At 35.9% G+C, this 25,411-nt stretch overlaps 1 protein-coding gene across 1 annotated transcript in view; it reads right to left on the reverse strand.

The window, feature by feature from the left end:
- DNER (delta/notch like EGF repeat containing) overlaps positions 1–25,411 on the reverse strand; it is a 136,508-nt gene that overhangs the window by 61,533 nt on the left and 49,564 nt on the right. The window contains exons 2-4 of the mRNA XM_074590885.1: positions 20,157–20,453; positions 9,226–9,320; positions 6,648–6,814 (exon numbers count right to left, since the gene is read on the reverse strand). Coding sequence (XP_074446986.1) covers positions 6,648–6,814; positions 9,226–9,320; positions 20,157–20,453 — 559 coding nt within the window. The remainder of the gene's footprint in view (positions 1–6,647; positions 6,815–9,225; positions 9,321–20,156; positions 20,454–25,411) is intronic.

Consider the following 25,411-nt stretch of genomic DNA (forward strand, 5'->3'; position numbering starts at 1 on the left):
TACAACTTGCCTCCTAATCTGAAGTTCTATAGCCAAATAAAAAGAGCAAGAAAATCAGACCGACTTGTTTCAAAATATCTCTCTAGACTATATATTTTTAATACAGGATTTTGTACACTAAGCTTCATTTTGCCTATTCAATATACCTGCAGTCATATTAGTGGTGACCACTTGTTAAAGTATGATGAGATGTTGAAAGGAGCTTCATTAAATAACCCAAAGAGCATCAAGAGAGCAAATAACTGCTTAGGGCAGGGATATTAAAGAAAATACTTTGTTGCATTAGAAAGGCAGGACAGCATTTTGCATAAGAAAATATTATCTTCTCTGTAAATATAAAGATATGGTTCACACACTTTTTAAAATGCACCAGGTCTCTCATGCTTGAGGAGCCAAGCTTTAATTTTCCTTTTTAAGCAAAACTTCAAAAAGTTTTGTGGAATTCAAGCAAGCTGCCTTACAGGTGCTGGCGTTTGAATGGCATCGGTGTCCTTCATCTCACCATAAAGATGCTATAGCATCCATTTTCAAGTGAGTTTGTACAGCTACCAATTTTATTTATGAAGATACTTTAGAAATACATTATAATTATAATTTAAACCAGTTAGTTAAATCGTATTGATCTAAAAGGCTCAGCATCTTGCAGATAAACCTGGTCTACGTCGGCCTTTTTTTGCTGCGATGAAAATAAGCATTACAGTTTAAAGATTTGGCTGGAGGATTTCTTTTCTATTCAGATAAAATATTCATCCATATTAAATGTTAAACCTTCTACCGTATTATCTGTAAGGTCTTATCTGCAAAATAGCAATTTTGTTTATAAATTTCTTATTATTTTATAAGCAGACAATAAACTAAAAAACTAATGTAGTAACATCTCATGAAAGCTGCTTTTTAACCTGCATCATGGAATTACTAAATAAAGCACAATGTCAAAAAGTAAGTAATTTCAAGCTATTTACAATCATTTTTTAACAACTACAGATATACAAACTTTTCTATCATATTACCTATGGGGAAATGCAGGCAAAGTACTAACGCCCAACTGTCTGTTTTACTATTTGTCTGAAACAGCTCCCATCATTGCAGCTTCAGCAGCAGGCACACCAAGGCAGAAAAGCAATTTTTCCAGCATTTTATCATGGAAGCTGGTGAGAAGCAGGTTTTGTCAACAGAGTTAATATCCTAATAACCACGATGAAGACCTGAAAACATAATTGCATTTTTTATGTTGTCGGGAGAAAGGAAAGAAATAGGTTGCATGCACAGAGTGAGCACTGCCAACTCCATGCTCTACATTATGCTCAAAACCTCAAAATAAACACTTCTTAAAATTGAACTGATAATCATACAATATGCAATTTTACTACCTAATTTCCAAATTCACCCAAAAAAAAAAAAACTATGGGTTTTTTGATTACTAGCAAAACTGTACTGTTAAATATAATTTGCTAACTATATACCAGTATAGGTATACCTATACTAGTTTACCAAGTAGACTGGAAACTGTGAAATTGCAACTGACTGTAAGTCTCACATCCACAGGTGTATCTTTTGAGTCCTGAAGCACAGATTTGTTGCCTTAGTGAATAGGTATATTAATTTAACACCAGGTAAATTAACTGACTCATGAAGAAACAGATGGTATACAGTCACAGTAAAACTTCTAAAATGTGAGTATTAAAAAAAAAAGTTAATGCTTTTATTATGTGTTTGTTTCGGGTTTTTTTCACTATTTTGATAGCAGACTGTTTTCAGAATAAATGTTCCAGTTTTCAATGAGTGTGATTGTGCATTTTGATAAAAAAGATGCGTGCAACAAATCATGGAAGATTTTTAAGAGAGTTGCCATGCAAGCTGAAAATGCCCTTCAAAGTCCTTAAGCAAGGCCTTTTTTATTTTTCTAAAGGAAAATGTTAATACATTATTTTCTCACAAGAGATATTATTCAATCAATTTAGTAAATCTTATGCACTTGCAACAAACATGTATAGAAAAAGATACACATGTTCCTGTAGATGTTCCCAAATCCAATATATTCTCCCTGACAGAGAGAGGTGCACAATGTTGGGTGGATTAGATTCCCCACAAAACACAGAACAACCAGCACTTTCAACTCACCACAGAGATCCTTAGCTGTAACCTATTATCATGCACGAGAACTTCTGTCTGAAAGACTCATGCACAAACTGGCAGTGCATCAGGGTACTCTTATCTCATTTTTTCAGGCTTGTAAAATGCATTTCATCTGATTTCAATTTTTCAAGTTATATGGCAATGAAGAATAGGTGCGTGACTGTAACAAGGTAAAGTTTTGCAGTTACTAATTTTCAAATATTCTAGCACCATTAATGATAGCACGAAGATATGAAGATCCCAAATTAAAATAAATACTGATGAGACATTTTATAAATATGATAAATGGTTTATACAAGAATCACTCATTAACTTCAAAGAACACCAGGGCAAATAGTTTGACGCTGTAAGTCTATTGAAGTAAAAGGCAGAATTTCCATGAAATAATATGTTTTAAATGTTGATCCCTTTATTGCCACCTCTTCTTTAAAATTATGATTCATTCCCTCTTCCTTCACTTCCCAACTATCTCTTTGGCAAATCCATAGCACTCCACAGGCAGATATTTTCTGTATATATATTAAAACCTTTGCTATTCAGAAGTGCCCTCAATAAAATACTTTTTCGTATTTTGTTGTGGTTTTGGGGTTTTTTTAAAGTCCTGAATTTGGGCACAAAACTTCTGAAATTCTTTTGGCATCAAATGAAGCATTTTTGTTGCAAACAGTTGGGCAGAGATCAACGGTTCACCTGGCTTGTACTACAGATCAACCATCTAGTGACTACCTTTGTCTAGTAGTAACCTGACATTAAAAGCCACCAGCACCTTGTGATGTGCCGTGTGCTTCATCCTACACCTAACCCACCTAACCTACTGAGTGAGGCAGTACTTTCAGGGGGCTTTTTCACTTCAAAACCTTGTTAGTCTTTTTTCCCCACTGGATAATAAGTATACTTTCTAACAAAACATAATAAATTATTTTAGAAGACTGGCCCATGTGTAGCATCAAATCCTACAGACAAACACATTACAATTACTCGAAGCAAAGCAGTCATGGGAAGAATGTCTTACAGAAGGTACAAGCCAGACTTCAACTTAGTACTCTCCCATCTACTGGGGCTTATTTTAATGGAGTAAACGCTGTGATTGAACACTGTAATCATGCCTGCATAATCACAGCATCATAACACTTTTCCTGCACTGCGAAAGACTGTTTGCAGATGCAGCAGCCATTTTACAGATCACATTTTAGAAAACAGACTGCTGGTTTTTACTTAGTTATGTTACACTCTTCTCCTTCCCTCAAACCCTTCATTCTCAAATAGTGCAGGTAGTGTCTCTGGGGTAAACAGCACTGTGATCGAGGTGTCTATTTTTAGATCTCAGAGACAGAATTCTTTCCAGCCTCTAGACATTGTGCCCTGAATCACATGATTAGCAAATCAGTACATTACTGATGACTTTTGAGTCTTTTCAATCTTGCCAAAACAATTTTACACTTGATTTGTGTTACCTCATGGTGACACAAGTAATATTTACCTAAATGTTTTATCTTTGACATAACCATCTTATTCAGAAAGATTTGCAAAAAATAATTAAAGTATCTTGCTGAATAACAAACTTGGAGGCAACACAGTGAAGTGACTCAAATGAGATGTAGGTCAAAAGACACGCACAAAAAACCCACCCAAAACAAACCCACACACTCAGCTCTTCCCCATTTTTCTTTTACAGTTCTAATTAAAAAAATTTTTTAAAGGCCAAAAAAAAATTGCATTGTACATAATTCACCAATTAAGAGAAGAATCCTTTAAAAATTCATTTGAATAAACAGAAAGAGACTAGGGGAAGGAGGGGGAAAGTATACGAAGTAAATACATCAACTGGCATGGTCTACAGCCTTCCTGTATGATTCTATGCCTACAGCATCCTACATTATCTTGTGGCCTCGGGATTGTTCTATCTTAAATATCATCAATAAAAGCACATGCTACATTATTGCTTTTTTATATAAAATCATCCACTTTATTGTACCTTAGAATATGTTTGTCTTGTATATCAAGAAACATATGGAACATTGTCTAGAAGAAAAACTGTATTTGTCTGGTCTTATTGAAAACTAAGCTCTTGAAAACTAAAAACTTAAGTGAGGTGCATCAGATTCACAGACCGTTTCCATACATCTGGATCAAATCTGAAGTAAAGATTTAGTTATTTTTATATAGACCTTAGCTGAATTACGGATTTCAGTTGAGTTCAGAAAAAAAAAATCAGCATTTTTCAAACCAAATGGCTGAGTTCATTTTTAAGATTTACACCCAAGACTTACACTTTGTTGGACGAGAACTGATGATGGAAAGTAAGCGGAGCGTTTTGATATAATTGAGAAGAAAATCCAGAGGCTACTCTGTCTTCTCTTTCTTACAATAAATGTTGATAGGTCACAAACACTTTTAAACTTAACAAATTCATGTTTCAGTTTCCCTATTCCTTTAGCATTTCACCCTTTTTCTGCTCAAGTGTTTTAATAAAAAGAAATTATTCTGGGAAAAGCTATAACTAAATTAAAGCCACATAAAATAATTTACTCCAGAAAATAGTTGATTTATCTCATTACTTGATTATATCATAGCACAGAGTTGCAACGCCTCAGGACTAAAAGATATGCAGACAGAATATTTCATATTCATTTTCTATTAAAAGCACTACAAGTAATCTGTCCATTTGCTAAAATAAATAGGATTTATAAAAATTCAAATGCACTATACCTGCTCTCATCTTTACTAAGCACTCAGATGCTTCTATTCCTGAATGTATCACTGTATTATCGGAGTCTTTCTGCTGCTCCATGCATATGTATTTCTGATTCACGTTCTTTACATAAATTAAATTACACTACAACTGGAAAATTCTACAACAAATTTCAGCATCAGGAAATTATGAAGACCAAAGAAAGTATCAAAAACCAGATGGAAGTAAAATAAGAGGTCTCAGAAAACTTGAACTGCATGAAATAAGCATGATCATTAGTACAATTTTATGATCTAAACCTTGCTTTATATTCACCAAGGAAAAGGTATATTTTCACTTCATGTTACCTAGCACACAGTAAACAATTCAAAGTAAAAATCCTAGTCACAGAAAGACAGCTACAGAGAGACAAGTAGGAGAAGACAAACTATGAAAGACTAAGACAATATTCATTTTAGTTATCTAAATTAGTAGTCTATGCTGTATGGCATGTGCAGTCAAGTGAGCCTTCACAGAGCAACTTAGGCCCTCTATTTGGGAGCTTATAGACCAAGCCATGCTTTAAGTACTTTCATGAGTGCATAAAAGTTACAAATTATCCTGTCTTCAGCAAGTTTTTACTTACTTTTATTGTACATTAACTGCCACAAGACAAATGGAAAAATTTATTCCTGAGGAAGACACATGAGGAAAGTTTTAATGCTGATAAATCAAATGCAAAACTAGATTAAAAGAAAAAAAAAGCTAAAACCAAATGTCTTGGAATGAAGTAAATAATAAAGAAGATATAAGGAACTGGAAAATTATTTGAAGAAAATAAACATCAATAAAAGAAACCACTGCTGACTGTAATTAAATTTTTATACTAAAACCTTCAAGCAGTATCTTTGCTAAGTGACACCTCAAAAAGGAGAGAACATGGCACCACTACTGCATTTGTGGTTGGTTTTTTTCTGTATTAGCTACACACTTAGAATTTGAATGTTTCTGCATCAGAATGCATTTAATTTTACATTTATTAGCATGATAAGTTGCTGAATAACAATTTGTGGCAGCTTATACGTCATTATAAGATATACAGCCTTTCAAGATTATAATAAATGCTGTTAGTACAATGACTTTGGTTTCATGTCATTGGTATAATAAACCATCTGCCCAGAAAGCTCAATTTAATTAGGTCTATTGTCTCTATGCATAAATATTGCATTAAATCAATATTATATCCCATACACTTAAAAATAACATATCAGCCTATTTTCATTGCACACCTTCCACTAGGATGCTTAACATTTAATTGCCAAATGAAACATGTACTATAATTTCTAAGGTTTCGTATTCACAGAGACAAAACTAGAACAGAAAAAATAATGCAAGTAAACACTGTTAGAAGATCCAACTTCCTATTATATTTTAATATATTTTTTCAAATTTGCTGTGTACTGGCTTAAATTTCTTTACAGAGTATTCCATGATACATTACCTGACAAAGAAACACCTCAGACATTCAGAGTTACTTACTGTAGCATTTACCAAAAGCTTTATAGCAGGTTAAAATAGAACATACACAATTTCTTGCATCATCTAATGGTATCAGGCAAAAATCACCATCTAGATTTTAAACTGAATGATGCCACCTATGTAAGAATTTAGTGTACCTCTTGTCTGCTTTCAATGAATCAATGTCTAAAACACAGTCACAATATCTGGATCTTTCAGCAGTACTTAAATTAAGGGAATTATCTCTTTGTTTCTCTAAGTGTTGGGTAAGCCATCAGCTGTCACTTATAGGTGATAAATAGAAAGTTAGCATGTTACTCACCAATAAAATAATTGTTTCCTAATGCAAGCATTTCTTCCGAAAGAACAAGTCCACCCAGTGCCTGGAGAAGAGTGACACTTCTGCCATCAATAAGTGAACACTGTTTAAATCCAGTGGCTGTGACCTTCCACAGCAGGATAAGAGAAGCAGTAGCATCTTGCCTTATTCTAAGAAAAGAAATTATAAAAATGTTTACACTGAGGGAAATTGGTGTCATTAGGAAGTACATCACTGCAGAACTAAAGCTTATCAACAAAGAAAACTTAAATGTAGCACGTATGGATTCAGGAAAAGGCCTGAAGGTTCTTAGCACGTCCACAAAAATAAAAAAAAAAGCTTCAATAGTAAGATTTGCATAAGAGTATACGTAATAGTAGATTTAATCATACAGAGTCTCCATTTCTAATACTTGAAGGACACCATCTTAGTGCCCCAGAGGAGTTTTACATAAACATTATATAATAGTAAAGCATCCTTTTTCAGTCTTTGTACTTATGCCTTTTTGAATAGTACCTCCTTTCTACATCTACAATGCCATCATTTTCTGCAGCAGAAGTACATCCAGCCCTCTTGTTTACTGGGGAACATTCAATGTTCATTCAATACAGGGAGACGGATCCTGGTAGAAATCCTCATTTGTTTGACACACCGGATCGAAGGTTCAGAACAGTTTATTCTTGTAAATCAAATGAGCCATGTAATGCTCCCAAGGTCACTGAGTCCACGGTGCCTTCCTGAATATTGACAGATTGGATAAAGTAGTATCTACAACTGCATATAATACTGTTGGCTCCACTAGGGAGCACTGTATCTATGTCAGCATTTCTTTCCTCTCAGGACACTTTTTTCCCTACTCACCTCCATAGAGGAAAAATAAAAACCTGTCATGTTTCTGGCAAGTACCCACGTATTTGCATTAATTTCCTCTGAAGGAATCCCAAATGAGTTTGAACAATCCTCCAAAAATTCAAACACAACTGCATCCAACTGTGGAAAACTGATAACTCTCTCCTGCTGAAAACAGCCTGCAAATACCCAGAGATGAAGTTCTGTTCCACAATTTCCTGTTTCAATCCTGCTAAAAACACAAGGCAGTTTCTCCCTTGTCGCTTCTTATTTGAGTTCAAAACAAGAAATGCAAAGTTTTGTAGAATGTTTGACACAAGTTGGAAAAATGTTGCAACTAGACATATAAGAAGCAAATTTTTGTCAGTATTTTGGATCCTCTGTAAGAACCACCCCCACCGCTACCCCCAAAGCTGACCATCTCACTTGTAGAACAGGATAGCAGCTAGTTGCACAGTTTAGGTCACACCTGACAATCAAACCAAAATAAAATTATTAAATTGAAATTATTTTCCTTTCATAGATAGCCATTGAACAAGAGACGTTACTTGGGCCTTTAACACAGGAAATACAATGAAATGAAGGTAGATATTGATCTGCATTAATCTACCCAGATATAAAACACTGCTAAAGATATATAGTGGAAAAAAAAAAAAAAGAACAAAAATGACTGCGTACTCTGCAACCTCCTTTAAAGGGGGGTCCCTCCATCAAGGGTCTTAAATACAGCTATCAAACCTACAAACGCCACCTTATTCCCGATTTCAATAAAAGACACTTGTTTGCTTACAGATTGCAGCCAGCCAGAGCATCCACACTCACAGATCTCTCCCTGACTTAGGCTTAATGCTCATGAATGAGCACGATTCAAAGTCCCGTGGGAAGAGTGGGACAGCTCCCACGTTTAACAGTTACTGCTCCAAACTGTCTGCAGCTTGTCTGCTTGCATCAGTTTGTTTTTTCCTGCGAGCATGGCCTTTTTTAACTGAAAGCTGGGATTCTGGAAGATAAGATGACAGTATGAGAAAAGTAGGCTATTTTGGGAAAATCTAAGCCTAAAATTGCAGTAAAGCTGTGAGCCAGAGAACTACGTTGGCAGATTTTTATTTGAAATAAAATTTCCAATAAGAAAGTGCCTCATCCCAACTGACAGAATCAGATCTTTCTAGGAAGTCAGGTTCTGTTAATTAAAAGTAACAAAGTAAGCATTTGATCGAAAAAGGATGAGTTTGAAATGCATTCAATTTCTTGAGAAATGTGGTTTGCAGGACATACACAAAGATTTCACAGCTGATGATGACACCCAAAGCAATAATCCAGAAATCAAATACAAGTGCACAGAATACATGCATTTATATAGTCAATAGTAACACTTTCTACCAGAAAGTGCATCTTGAGATGTAAGAGGAGGGGAAAAAAGGTGTTCACTGCATGAAGGAGAAAGGAAATATCATGTCTTCTCCAAACTAACATCTTCAACATGTCTGCCCTAATTTCTAATGCATTCTAATAGCCTAGAGACAGTTTACATGCTTACATCTTTTAAAACATTAAGTACATGGGAAAAATTATATCAAGCAAAGAGCTGTCATGGCACTGCTAGATGCCTGAAGTCTGTCTGAAGTTCTTTTATATACTTTCAGCCATTTGACAACTCTGCCCATCTGAAATATCCAGGCAAATTAAAATAAAAGCATTTTTATATTTCATCGCACATGATAAATATTCTTACTTTATTGATGTATTCTGTGGAACTTCAAAGGAGATAAGCCGGCCTCCAGCAGAGGTATTGGAACTGGCATTTCCACAAGCCACATCTGGCATTATCTGAAAATAAGAATAGTTTTAGTTAACATTAAGCCAGAAAATCTAACCAAAGAAAACATGAAAGATTTTTTCAACAATAACACTAACAGTCCAGCAGTGATCTTTTAAAAATCATCAGGATGGACCAAAACATTCACCAAAACATTTATATTATCAACAAACATCCTTTTAGGTTTTTGTTTTAACAAAAACTTCCTGAACATAAGTGTAAACTTCTAAAGGTATTTTCCTTTAAAAGAGATGACATTTAGAAAAAGATGAATAGGCTTCTGGTCCTTTAAAATAATAAATAAAGCTCTAATGTTTGCCACATCCAAGAAATGTCACAATATTAATTTAGGTGATCTTGAAGGATTTATAATAGCAAATACTGATATTTTCTTTCTACTATATTGAAATACATTTTTTTACAAACACAGATTACTTTAAAGAAATATTCCCACATCTTGCCAGATGGAAAAAAATTACAAGCACAGTTGAGAGTGAAAGGATGCAGCAGACATAGAAATCAGTTACTGTATTAACTAGATCAAGACACCATACAGGATGCCATACAACATAGAGGAATCACAAACAGACTCCTTAATTATTCATATCTTCTAAAGTAGTAATTTCATGAAGGCCGTTTGAAAACCATTAGCGTTTCCAATGACACCTTTATTTCAAATAAGTAATATTTTATGTGGCATAATTGAGTCTTTCTATTGCCTACATTAACATCATCAGTAGTTTTAATTAAGTAGTTCTCAGGTATCTTCATCAGCTTGCCTATGAAATATCACACTGTAAAATAAAAAAAAATAAATCCACCAGTTTCATCTTCAAATTGCTAGGCAGATTTTGCAATCTGGTTTTTTTTTTTTCAGTCATCTAGAATACATGTGCAACCTTTTCACATCAACCTTACTGGCTAAGTGAAAATGCAACCTGACACACTTCTGAAGACAAAGCCAGAATCTAATTTTTAAGTAAAATTGAAATTCATATTTTAAACATTATTATGAAACACCTGTGAAAATATGAACAACACAGCATATGATGCAAGTAACAATTTTTGGGAGACTCAGACTTGATTTTGACTTGGCAAGACAAATACCCCGTGTTCACATTTCCCAAAAATGTCTAGAATACTCGATTCATTGTTGAGTTCTCTGGCATACATACACGTAGTTTGTGAAAATAAAGTGAGATGCAATTTTGTTGTATGTGTTCAAATGAATTTTGAAAAAAAGATAATATATTTATTACAATTTTTCAATCTTGGAAGTCAAAATTATGAAGCTAACATTCAAAGCTCAATGAATCCAAAAATTGGTTTTGGCTAACACTCTTATATTTGCCAACATTTAAACTTTCATTTTCTTTGAGAATCTATATGCTTACTGGGACAAAGGAAAAAAAGAAATCAACGTGTCTATTCTCCCAAACTTATACTACAGCTAAAAATACACTCACTTTTAAAGTATTTATACAGTTTTACAATTTCACGCATCTATTACCTTGGAGCACAAGGGGGGAAAAAAAAAAGTAATTTAAGCATTTAATTTACCTTACTATTCAATAGTAGAAGTTTGTAAAGTAAAGGGTAATGATCTCTTTGAAACTAGAATTTTAAAAATGACAAAAAGTTAGAGAAGCAAGAGCTGAACAAAGTGGCTGCATAAAGTGCCCTTGTGGCCAAAAAGGCCAACGGCATCCTGGGGTGCATCAAGAAGCGCGTGGCAAGCAGATCGAGGGAGGTCATCCTCCCCCTCTACTCTGCCCTGGCGAGGCCGCATCTGGAGTGCTGCGTCCAGTTCTGGGCTCCCCAGCTCAAGAAGGACAGGGAACTGATGGACAGGGTAGAGCAAAGGGCTACCAAGATGATTAGGGGATTGGAACACCTCTCTTATGAAGAAAGGCTGAGGAATTTGGGTCTCTTCAGTCTGGAAAAAAGACAGCTGAGGGGGGATCTTATCAACACTTATAAATACTTAAAGGGTGGGTGTCAGGAGGATGGGGCCAGGCTCTTTTCAGTGGTGCCCGGGGCAGGACAAGAGGTAATGGGCACAAACTTGAGCATAGGAAGCTCCACCTAAACATGAGGAAGAGCTTCTTTACTTTGAGGGTGGCAGAGCCCTGGAACAGGCTGCCCAGAGAGGTGGTGGAGTCTCCAACTCTGGAGACATTCAAAACCCGCCTGGACGCGTTCCTGTGCAACCTGCTCTGGGTGACCCTGCTCTGGCAGGGGGTTGGACTAGATGATCTCGAGAGGTCCCTTCCAACCCTATGAATCTATGATTCTATAACAAGAGCTGAGATTTAACCTTATGAAAATGGAAATGACAAACCAAAAAGACTTTGGTTTGCAAACACATCAGAATTTAGCATTACCTAGCATGAAAAGCACACGTAGGAAATATTTTAATGATAATCAGAAGAGAGAAATGCAAAATGCAGAATTTTAACTCTTCTATTAACAGTTCTGTAACATTTGATGTCTTTCTCTATCTAGGAACTCCATTTGTAATTGTCCCTGACTTCATGTTCTACAAATCTGATAAAATAATCATCTAAACTAATAGGACACTAAAATCAGGATTTTACAACAGCTGAAATTTAATAATTTTTTATATTAAAAAAACCCGTAGTATTTAGATCAGAGGAAAAAAAAAAAAAAACAAAAAAACCAACCATACCAACAGCTCTCATAAGGAACAAAATTAGTTCCAGCAGTGTCCTATTTCAAATACTATGGAGACAAAGACGACAGCTTTGATACCTGAATTAGGAAACAAATTACAGAGTTTTCCACAGCCATGGGAAATTTGTATAAAGACTTTTAAGTATGTCTCTCTCCTGTTTTAACAGAGCTTTCTGCAAAACTGAAGGATTGAAGAATGAGGGCAAAGACGACCAATTCATTCAATAAGAAAGGACACTCAGAAGATTAAAACAATCTGTAAAATCTCACTCTCAAAAAAAAAAAAAGCTGTTAGAACTGGTAGGAGATGTTTAAAACAGAACTCACTGGAAAATATACTTAAATTATTTTCAGAAGGTAAAATAAAGAGCATTTCTACCCTAATTTAATTTAAAAACTGAGACATAACATACATAAACAGACATAACACATAAACTGACCATCTGAAGTCATTTAAAGAGAATCTTAAAAAAAATTACATATAACTGCAATGACATGAAACTCTTCCAAAATTCCCCTGAAGCATTCAATAGCACAGAACCTTCAAGCCAGCATGGAAGTTGCTTAGGGAACAGACTTATAGATACAACACAAATGATGCAGCTACTTTAAAAACAGTCACCAAAGAAATCAAAATCTTCATGCACCTGCCAGACCCTAAAGTATGTTTAGGAGCTGCTTACAAAGCTAAGCTCCTACGTCAGCACAGAATATATTTAAGAGCTGCTCTTCAATATATTACTTAGAGTTTAAAATGCTTAAATATCAAATTGCTGATAGGAGATATACAATTCCTCTTTACATACACGTTCCATAAGTTTGCATCTAAGTCATGTTCTTATTTTTAAAAGAGAACATAATATATAAAAAATACATTTCTGCTTCAAATGCTTAAACAGTGTTAACTTTTTGAGTCTTTACATGGGTAATAGATGACCCATGATTTGGGTCATGATTTGAGAAAGCAAGAGCGAAATCTCCAGAAGAGTACCTATTCCTACAATCTCTACTTGGACCTTAACATTCAGCGGTGCCCTGGGTAGAAGACTACTTTACCAGGCCACAGCATTAGTATAAATGAGATTGCAAAGGATATCAGGTGTGGTACATAAGAAAAGAACAACAGACAGTTCTTCCATATTACGATTTTTCTGAAAAAATTAAATAGTGTGAATTATACAGATGCTCTCCTGCCTTATGCACCAACCAGGATAGAGAGATATACATTTAATTCAACAAGTGCTGAAATACAGAAATAGATCCCAAGGCAATATTTTTACATGAGTGCCTTTATTACTTTGGTAAATTAAATGTACTAGCCCTTACTTCAATGAGGCTAAGAAAAGTAACATACAGACTCTAAGTCTACATTTATGCCAGGATACATATACGCAGCCTCTCACACTACTGAAAGTAGTTCTCTGAAGGTATTTGTTGTATACGAAATTTCCTAGTATGTTTCTTGGAAAGCTGACCAGACATTTGTAATTCTACAAGGCCTTATCAACACTGGCAGACTAATCCTGGACAGTGCAAAATCCAGCCATTCTGCTACTGTGATACATGTTTGCATTTCTTCTGTATCCCAGTCCCCTGAGTTTAAAGAATTGCAGAAGGCTTTTACTTCTTGCAAAATATGCCACACTTTCCTCAAACTTAAAAGTGGTCTCTAAGTGGAATGGCTAAATTCACGTTAGCCTTAGCAATTCCACACTACTCTGTTGAGAAGATATTAATGAATATTTCTGTAAACTAACACATAATTTCCAAACACTGGAAGAGGCTGTCCAGGTGTCTTGTGGACTCTCCATCCTTGGAGATAAAATTTAAGACTGAACTGAACACAATTCTGAGCAACCTCATCTAGTTGACCCTGCTTTGAGCAATGGGGTTGGAATAGACCACCTCCAGAGGTCCTTTCCAACCTCACCTACACTGTGATTCTGAGTAAAAATTCACCCCATGAGCCGGGTGTCTACTAAGTCTTTCCTGTAAATTGCTATTGAAACTTCAGTGCCATCACGGCTTTCACAAAATCCCACTCCAACATACAATAAGAGTGCTTCATTTTGAAAATATCCCCAAAGCTTACACAAATAAGTATGTGTGCACATGTGTGCATTCAGGCACACGCACAGAGACTTGTGTATTTTTAATCAATGCTTTCCTCCTGTGCTAGCTGTGAAAGTTCTCTTTGGTTTAATCTCTTGTCTTTTCATCTCAAAAAGCTGTTCTGGTTTTACCCCTTAATGAAGCAACAAAGAAATCTGCAAGGCCTTGCAGCCAAAGCAAAGTGGGGCAAATCAGTCTGGAATTAAACAAAATACACAAATCCACATATCATTTCCACACATCATTCTTAATGAAATAAAATAGGTGAATACAAACTCATCTTACAGAAAAGATCAGTGCTTAAAAGAAAAAAAGTCTATGCTTAAAAATTTAAACATATTTGTAAAGATATTATATTAATGGAAAGAGTACAAAAATGAGTTTTTTGAGAAAACAAGGCTGTGTTCTGGGGTGGCCTCCCATGAAAATTGACATGGTCATTAAGAAAGATAGTCTTTCGTTTCTTTGGTGGCACAGAAACTGTCACAATGAGTACATTACAAGGAATGCTCTTGCAAGCGTTGACTCTTTCAAATCTTCTTTCAAGGGATTACATATTAACTTCTAATTCAATAAAGCAAGTTTCATATCATGCAGTTTTGCCTTTTCTGAACGTATAACTACTTCTTTATTCAAGACAAGGCCTGCAGGATTTCTTCTTTTCCAGCCCTCTAAGGGTGGCAAAAGGTGTCTTATTTTCTAAGAAATACAACATGTTTGTCAGCCTTCCTTATGCAAGGGAAAAATAATATGTGAGAGAAATAAAACAGGTCAGATCCTGTTCCAGATTTTGAACAGCTGTCTGCAAAGAATTTAAAAGGGAAAATAGTAGGAAAATAGAAGGCAATATAATAGAACCATAAGAGGGGGATCAATTACTATCAATAAACCTGGCACAGAAATCACATGCAGACAGAACAAAATCGTAAGAGGAAGAAAAGCAGTTCCCTTGCCCTGTACCATGGAAAAACTACTGCTTCTGAAAATCTAGTGCCACGTAGCCTAACTGCCACATGAGTATATTTTTTTCTACCCTCCAAAGTTTCATATGGGACAACACTTGAAAGAAAACCAGAACAGAAAGAAAACAAACACTTACTTCTAATATATAGAATAGACTCGTAGAATGGTTTGGGTTGGAAGGGAGCTTAAAGATTACAACTCCCCTGCCATGGGCAGGAACACCTCCCACCAGACCAGGTTACTCAAAGCCCCAGTATAGATTCAAATGAGTAGGGCTTCAGTATCGTGACATAACTGCACTCACTAGAATTTTCTATATTTCTGTCCTTAAAGGGGATATGAGAGTTTTGATTTTAGGAAAGCTAGTATTTATGACTATCCATTAAACATCTTTTAGCAACGGAACATACTAAAGAAAGGTTTGTATGGACTTCACATAAGTTTTGTTTGAGCATATTAAGCTTTTAGAGACATTTAGTTTTGTGTTTTGAAAATAAATATAATAAAGGGTATTGCCTATCCAGAATGCTTACACCAAGTTGCCTATCAGGCTGGCATTTGTACAGAAAGTTACATCCACAAATATTGTAGAGGGGAGATTTAGTGTAAAATCTAAATTTTACACTAAACTTAGTGAAGTTACAGATTTATCCTAGAAGAATGTTAAGATTATTCAAGCAAAATCTATGTTTCCTCCAGTCTCCTTATTTGTTTGTGTATCTTTTTCTAAAAGCAAAAGAAAAATAATAGAGGCTTCCAAAACAAATCTTATATACAGCTATAAGAAGAGCTGTCCTAAGTCAAACCAAAAGTCTACATATTCCAGCGCTTTAACTCCAACAGCAATCATAAGAGGGCAACCCAAGAAAATAGGGTAAGAAAAAGTAAAGCATATTTCCTCCTGCCTCCACCCATTTCCATTTCAAAGATTTTCCTAAGATGTCATTTCTAAGGATGGAGTCTCTATGTATTTAGCCACCTCAAATGGATCTCTCTTCCATGACTCTGTTCAGCCTCCTTCCGCATTCATAGCATACTTTGGCAAAAAGGCATGATCGTTCAGCAACACATAAAGCAGTCAGAGATTCAAAGGTCTCTGTTTCAAGCAGAATTATTCTGTAAGCATATTCCATTGCTGCAGAGCAGGAGTACTCTCTCTCAGGATTTTCCACCTGACCCAGCTATACTCCTTTTAAAGGCTTACAATTTACTAAGAACACATGTAAAACAAATGCTGTCCCCATTGCAAGAGGAATTACAAATTTATTGCAGCCTCTAATCACTAGTTCCAAAAGCTTGAATCTGAGCAGTATTATTGCAGTATAAATAAGAGGTTAGACTAGGACTCGTGCTTAGCATTATAATTCCTGGCTGTTCACCTGGCAAATCACTTTACTGCTCTGCACTTCAGTGTGTCCATCTGTAAAATGTGAAGAATACTACAGATTTCCTTCAAAAAACATTTGAGAAATAATAAGGAAAAGTAATATCTAAGAGTAGACTATTGCTATCATTGCAGTTCTTACAGTTGATTTTGTACAGGTACACAGAAACCTTCATTGGATCTGTTATTTGAATATGAGTAATGAGATGGTTTCTTTTTTCTTCAATTATTGTCTAGTATATATCTTTTCTAGACTGTAACACAAAAGATCACTGTACTGGGGAAATGTGGATTGCTGGATGTATCTCTCTTCCAAGTGGAACAACTTAGTTGCCCAAAGTAGGAAGAAAATTCTCTTTCAACAGCTGATCACAAAGATAAATTCTTATTATGTTAAAGAAAACAACAGACATGAATATTTTTCTCTCAATGATTTGTGTTTGTAGCCCTTAATCTCCATATCAGGAAAAGATTAATTCTGATAGCAAGAGCTCTCTAAGAAATGAAACTGTATCCAAAGACACCTGTATGTTGTCTACTGGTGCAGATGTTACCAAGAAAGTTCAGTCAAGCAAGCACTGTCAAATATATCCCTAATATCTAAGGAATGCAGAAAAAAAATGTCCAACTGTAACCATATATCATGCCTCTCAGAGAGTTCACTTCTCTCAGGTGTTAGGTTTTTGAGTCTCCAAAACTTCCTGAAAAAGCTTCCATGGAAACTTCATCCTTGCAAGATAGGGAGAGCTTCCATTTGGAGAGTTTCTGGCAAAATTTCTCTCTGAGCAGACAGACAAAAGAGTATGAAGAACATTAGCTCACTTGTGGTATCAGTATAGAATAGTGTGAAAAACAGGCTGACTTTGAAAGATTTAAAGAAAAGAAGAAGAAAAAAAAAAAAAACCACAACAGGAACAAAACCCACAACACAATAATAGCAGCCTTTGCTGCCTCTGAATCTCAAGAAAGATCAAAATAGTAGATTTTTGCAATACAAAACCTACAGTTGCTTTATTTTTTTCTTTTTAAGAGGCCAAGAAAGGATCAAGCTTTGCAAAGCTTTTAAAGCTATGAGGAAAGGTAGTATTTTTCTGCCTTACACTCAACTCTTTACTCTTGAAGCCTCCACCAAAGAGCCTTGGGAACACAGACCTTCAGGCAAATCAACTCACTTTAGATTAATACAGATCATAGACAATGTCTTGGATTAGCAACTGAAATACCTTTCTTTCAGATAACCACTCTCTCACTGTGAATTCTAAAGAACAGAAGATTATGCTACCCTAGAAAGATTGTGAAAAATCCAAGATCCATCACAATACATTAAAAACATTATCAACAGAAGTAATTTCATAATAGGGTAACAAGTAATTTCCATGTTAGTGTTAATAATGCAATTGCAGTTGATAACCTATTTGTATTTCTCCGGTAACAGAAGACGCATAGAAGAGTGAATTTCAGCTATTAAAATACCCACTTGTGAATGTTTGGCTGAAATGCTTAGTGAATCTACCTAAAATGCTAAATAAATGTTACTTATACAATCCTAGACCACAGATTGAGGAAGACACACAAGGAAAATCTGGTACAGAGAAAGGCATGCCCTTAATTGACCAGGACACATGGAACACCCATGCAGAGATGACACAGCACATTTAAAATAAGTAATAAAAGCAGATCATTGTTTGTTTCTGCTTCAGTGCTCTCTCCAGACTCCATACTTTGTGACTAACATATGTTCTACTGTAAAATAACAGATATGGGAGATGGAATTCCAAGAAATAAAGCTCTGTTCTCCAGACGTTGCCCACCAGAACTCCCACTGAAATACGATACAGCCCTATATAATCTGAGAGTCATAATACATCAAACATGCATTTCACATACATTGGTTTTAGTTTCAAAAACTGATTTAAATAAATGTTATAGTAAAAACATGAACAAATTTGTTTGGGCTAGCAAAGAATGATGAAAATATACTTCTTCCAGGATTAAACTTGTGCCTGTTCATTTTCTCATTATGTAGTGTGTGAAAACACCTCAGAAGAATCACACTCCTTGAAACACTTCAAAAACAGATACAGCTGACATTTCACCTGTTTATTCTTGAACAAACTCAAATGAAATGACTTTACAATGCATTTTTCATTAAGAATAAGATGTCACAAAGATTTTAATTCTTTGCCTGCCAAAATTATAGTATTTCTTCACCAACAAGCTTCATTACCCCTACACTGTTTCGTACTAAGTTGACCCAAGCAAAGCCAAAAATATGGCACTACCATTACCCGAAAACAGATGCTCACTTTTATGGCAGACTGTGCATCTTGCACATATGTACTATTATTATAGGTGGGTCATCTCCGGATCATGTTGGAGACTCCAGTACCAACTACTGTAGTAATAGTATATGCAGAAGTAGTGGTCTCACACCTCCAAGTAAGAGAACAACAACGCAGAGAAATACAAGTCATCCTTGCAGTGATGCACTTCAAAGAAGAAGGGAAGAGTTTTGCACTATGTAATACACTGACTATCACTTTTCATAGAACCATAGAATGGTTAGAGTTGGAAGGGACCTTAAAGATCATCTAGTTCCAACCCCCTGCCATAGGCAGGGACACCTCCCACTAGACCAGGCTGCTCAAAGCCCCATCCAGCCTGGCCTGGAACACCTCCAGGGATGGGGCACCCACAGCTTCTCTGGGCAACCTGGGCCAGTGTCTCGCCATGCTCACAGTAATGAATTTCTTTCTAATATCTCATCTAAATCTACCCTTTTTCAGTTAAAAACTGTTACCCCGTGTCCTATCACTACACTCCCTGATAAAGAGTCCCTCTCCACCTATTCTGTATGCCCCCTTTAGGTGCTGGAAGACTCCTATAAAGTCTCCCCAGAGCCTTCTCTTCTCCAGCTGAACAACCCCAGCTCTCTCAGCCTGTCTGCATAGGAGAGATGCTCCAGCCCTCTGATCATCTTTGTGACCCTTCTCTGGACCTGCTCCAACAAGTCCATGTCTTTCCTGTGCGGAAGGCCCCAGAGCCGGCTGCAATACTCCAGGTGGGGTCTCACCAGAGCCAGAGGGGTAGAGTCACCTCCCTCAACCTGCTGGCCACACTTCTTTTGATGCGGCCCAGGATGTGGTTGGCTTTCTGGGCTGTGAGCGCACATCGCCAGTTCATGTTCAGCTTTTCATCAACCAGCCCCACCAAGTCCTTCTCCTCAGGGCTGTTCTCAACCCATTCTCCACCCAGCCTGTATTTGTGCTTGGTATGGCCAAGCAATCCTCAAATAGCTATGTTTTCTTAGCACTGCAGAGATACACACTTTTCAGAACATCATGTGATTATAACTACAAATAGCAAAAAAATATTTTAAAGGTATTGCTTTAACATTTTTATTTTCCTGAATTTATTTAATGTTTTAAGATACGTTGTCATACAAATGACTGGAAGAAACATTTCAAAGAAATATCCAATACAACAATTTGACCAAACTCAGCCCGCTACTTTTAATAAGTATCTTTTTTTTATTTAGTTATTTAATTTTACTAGTATATTAACTCAGGGCAGAGATCATATCTTCAGTCCCCTCATGTAGATATCCATGAAATCATGCACAAATGACAACACAGCAATGATAACTCTTAGAAGTTCTTTTCCATGCATTTTTATTTAGACAGAATATTCTCACCTCTATTTCATCCCATTTCAGATCTACAACTTTCTGTCCTGCTTTTGGCTGCCATGTAGGTAACATCACGGTTGCTCTTGAACGAGGAAGAACAATGTCAGGTTCCAAGGTGGATGAGACTGGTCTGCTCTGTCTTGGTGACGTCAACTCTGTCTGTTCAGAGACTGGAAGGCTGTGCAATGCATGTTCACAGTTTGTTCCCTCATAGCCTTTGCTACAGAGACAGAGGTAGCCATCACCGCTAGTGCTGCAGTTACCATGGTGACAGGGGTTGCTGGCACAAGGATCTGAAACAAACTGGGAAAAACATATCATATAGGTCAATTACTGCATATAAAGTATTTATTTCTGAGCTTTACAAGGATTCTTTTCCCCTCCTGTATTTATCTTCTAACCATATTTATGAACCAAGCTCATCTTTGATGTATCTTCAAGGAAGTACATTCAAAGGATTAAAGAATATAGATTAATCCATATTAACCACTTTTCTCAGACCATTTAATGTTAATTCACTGTTGACACATTCAAGCGAAGTGTCACTGTTCATAATAAGCAATTTTCAAAAACAGTCTTAAAAGACTAACCTATCCAGGGAAAACAACAAACATCTAGAAATTTAATACAGCAACGGAAAAGGACCAGGGCGCAGAACTCATGCAGATCACCAGGTCATGAAGCGGCTCTGTGTTGTCAGAGTTAACCACATCACACAATCGCGGTCATGGACACAACTTCCATTTTAAAATGGCTAGGCTTTTTGCCCACACTTTGTTTAGTGGACGGCAGTTTCAGAGTCTGATTCATTCTGGTGCTGAAAACTTTCTAACAGGAGTTGGGGCAAAAATGTGCTTATTTTTAAAACAGAATTTGTAATAGTATAGGACAAGACTGAGCTCAATGATGCCAGAAAAATCCTGTCCTATGCCTGCTTGAATTTCTAGGTAAAATTTGTCTACAGCTAGTTTGTACTCAGTTTCTTATGTTGTCATTGACTTTCAGGTTAAATGTGTTTTCCCTCTTCTATACTGATGTTGACATACATAATGTATTTGTAGAATACATCTACAAACTCTTCTCAAGTTTTAGCTGTTACACTAAGCAAGCCACGCTTGCTCAGTCTCCTTGTGGAGGACAAGCCCTCCGTTCACCTGCTCATTTTTGCACCCCATGCTCCACCTTCTGCAAAAGCATCAATACTTTTTTTGTCCTGGAAATAGACTCCTTGATCTTACTTAAGAAATATTTGCTTAGTCAGAGCCAAATAACACTGCTGACTCACTGTCATCATTTGACCAACTACGACATCCAGGAAGTTCCCTCCATTTGTCTTCACATCAAAGTGATAACCCATCACTGGAAACAGACATTTTCTCAGTCTTTAAACGCAAATTTCATCCAAGTGTTCCAGTCCTAAAGGTTACCCAGCTCTCCCCTGTTCAATATTCCACTCCTTCCCTGCATAAGCAGTGCTTCTTATTATATTTCTCATTAAAGGACCATAGTTATTTATTATTAAACATCTGTTTCAATTATCGTAAGAGTTACATAAGCTTTATATACCATTAATGTCATAAAAACAAGTATTGGGTCTACACTAGGAATTTTATCTTTCCATCGGTTCAAAGACCCAGTGTCAAGGACACCAAATCCTAATATTACACCTTCTTATATAAAACAGTACTAGTATTTACCCTAGCTAGAATTCTTTCTTCGTCTGGAATTTTTCTATACCCCAGCCTTTGTAACATTTTTGGACAGAAAACAGAGGAAACATTATTATGAAAGTTAACTTTGGAGACAGTTAATGATGAATGTCAGATTTTGTACTGATGATGCAGAAGAGTTAGAGGCCATGGAAGACAGTCCAAAATATATGGTCTACTCATTGATCTTGTGGTTCCATTAGAGCTATGAATGTTATTTATTCTGCACGGTGACACATCTCATACACATCAGGTGTTACGTTAGACATCACAATCACACTCTGACTCTTCTTCATTTTTAAAACGCAACTATATAGCGAGTTTGTATATTCTTAATACGTCAATTATCAAGGAAGATGGATTTTTATAATCAGATGGGCTTATCTCCTGAAAGACTCTTTCTTCTGCAAATCAACAGAATACATAAGTTCTCAGAGAACAACTTCTATGTGTCTCTCCGTGAAATAATATTTAAGTGACAGAAAAGAACAATTTCCAGAGAAGAACAAAACCTAGTTCTGTTCTATAATTTGTCAATTACATTTTAAGCTTGCTCCCACTGCCAAGCAGCAGAGATTTTCACAGAAATTTCCTTTTCCTTTAAGAGTGTTGAAGACAAAAAGTGTTGAAGTGTGAACAAAGTCCAGATAAAAAAAAAAAAAAAAAAAAATGTTTGCAACAGTTTTTTTTCATGTTCTAGTTGCTTGGACTAGATCAGAGTTTGAGACATGCAGGTATCCTATTGTTGTATAAACCCTTTACTCATTCTTTCACAATTAATCCAAATTCACATTAACCCACTTTATATGAATAAATAAACATTTATTCTATTTGAGGAAATTTAATTGTTCTCATCACAACTAAAATTATTTGCAAACCTAGTAACAAGAAAGAAAAAAACCCCAACATTTTCAAACAATCACAAAGGGCACTTTTTCCCCTTAGCGAATACATCGACTCACTTTACAAGCAAAGTAAAGAAGTGCTTTGTGATACATGTTGTTTGCTGTAAATTGTTTTGAGCTTGTTTGACTGGAAACAGATGTGCTTCACAACAAGCACTGCTTACTGCTGCCCATGCCACACACTGAAGAATACCTTGTGCCTTATGAATCGCCACTAACCTTCCACGCACAGTAGAAGTGACAACAATTAAGACTGATTTAGATGAAGAATAAAAAAAGATGAGTGCAGATGTATAACTTCAGCTATGCACTTTCTCAAAATTGAGTTTTATGAAGTACTTCACAGGATTTTAACTTATCATTCCCTTTTCTTAGTGCTATTAATTCTAAAGCTCATTTTTCTTTCAGTAAACATATCAAAACAAATCAATGTCCTTTGTGCACGTAAGTTTTCTGTTGAACTAAAGGGAGTTCATTCTGATTAGCAGTTAAAGAGAGAGGAGGAAATAAAATTCATTAATTTGTGTTGGTTGTGATGTTTCTGTGGTTCCTCTAGCCCTCTCCAAAGTGGCAGCAATAGTTAGCAGGGGCTCTGAGAAATGTCTTGACACAGTGAACAGCATGGCTACATCAGAATTATAAGGTAGCAAAATTTCAAGGCTTGACATTCAACAAACTTCTGAAGCTCACAGAAAAAAAAGTAAACAATATCCTTGGTCTCATAACTGAGAGCTAAACATAACTATATTGTGAGTACGCAATTAAAAGGGCCCTTTTTTAGCCATTCCTTGTGAAGTTCATAGTATTTTAAAACACTGTTGCAGAGAAAAAGAGGAAGCAAGTAACATGTATCCATATAGCCCATGATTAAATAAGAACACAATATAAGCACTACTAAAAAATTCCCGATTTTTTAAGATGTAGAATTGCAATAATCTTGATTAAGAGACTATATTTAGTATCTAGTTCTCTTGTTTTCACCCCCATTTCTCTATTTAATAGCCTGTCTGTTTTCATAATACACTCAGTGACTAAATAGACACAGTCAGCAGTTGCAGCTGACAAATCTGAGCTAAAAATCATGTATTTGCATGCAATTATTACTTCATGTGTCTGGACTGCTATAATTTTTGGAGTATTCTTCCAATACAATCCTAAAATAGATGCATACCAAGGTGCCCTTCATATTGCAGTTAATTTTCCGAAGGGAGACTGAACAACACAAATATGGTACAAACACTAGTCTTGTTTAAGAATCACGTTCACAAACATGGATTTTTTGCCAGCCAGTCCAACTGTTTCCTAGGGTTTCAGTTTAAGATAAAACACTGCAAGATGTAAATCTGCAAGGTCTTTCTGCTGGTGCTCTGTGGTGACACCAATTTGTCATTTACTGCCCATTCAGCATCTCTTCAGAGTGGTTCTACCCAGAGACAGTCAGAAAGGATCCTCCAAAGATCTTCAAAAAATAGAATGGTAAGCCTAAAGAGAAGGCTATAGATAAGTTCCTAAACACTGTGCAAAACCTGTCTTCCACCTGTGACTCCCCTCTTCGATGCGTTAATACAAAACTAACTTTTGGCTCAGTTTTTATTACTGTTGCCTGCAATCACAGATAACATTATACCAGCTTGCAACACCAGTAAAATATGGAAAACACAGAGTGAATCCAGTCCTCAGATTAGGAATTCACTGGATTGTTTAAATCCATGATAACCTGTTAAAAAAGCCAAGCTGCCGCAACAACGTCAAAGGCTGGTATTTTACATACATGTCCAGCAGCACTCACAACCTCCGAAACAGGCTTCAGATATTAAAAGCCAAGAGTCCAAAAGTTTCCAACTCTCCAATGACTACCTGGGGTATTTTTTCCAGTTACATGATGAAATGTTGTGGTTTTCAAATATGTAAAGTGACTTTAGCTGGTTGGGATACAGCCAGCTAGTTTCTTCATGTGTTCTGGTAAAAACAGATCTTAGGAGTTTAAATCAGTAGCTTTGCACCTACATTGCTGAATAAATTCCCCAAGACAAAAGCAAACAACTGTTCTCCACGAAGAGATCATGGGAAGATCCATTGCATATCACCATCAGAGAAAAAGGATCAGACATAGCAATTTCAAGCTATGCACAATACATTAAAAATCATCAACTTCTGAATACTTTAGAAGGAAAAAAATTGAAGCCTACAGTCTAAGATATTATCTGTTTGTTTTTAATACAGTAAGTGGGAAAAAAAAAGTTTTTTTTCTTATAAGCACATCTGAAATATCATACTATCTTTGCATATGCATCAATTTATGAGAGAGATAGAAACAGATTTAAATCTTTTACATAGCAATGGCAATAAAGATTATCTAGAAATGTAATCTCTTTGAAGGAATGGTTTAATTATGTTCAAACTATTATTTAAACACAGCCTCATTCAATCCTTCACACAGTGAAGCTTTAAATCTCATTCTATCACACATTAAATATTAATGGAAACTAGGAAATGAAAGGCAAGAAAACAAGATGAATTGGAGGGGAAAAAAAAAAAAAGAAAAAAATACACCTAGAAGTTCCAAAAAGTGTCCACAGAAACAGCATTGAAATGAGTATATTGAACAAATACAGTTTCTGCTATTTTGAGAAAAGACTGTCTTGTG

Source organism: Larus michahellis, chromosome 6 (assembly GCF_964199755.1).
Source record: "Larus michahellis chromosome 6, bLarMic1.1, whole genome shotgun sequence".
Taxonomy (NCBI): domain Eukaryota; kingdom Metazoa; phylum Chordata; class Aves; order Charadriiformes; family Laridae; genus Larus; species Larus michahellis.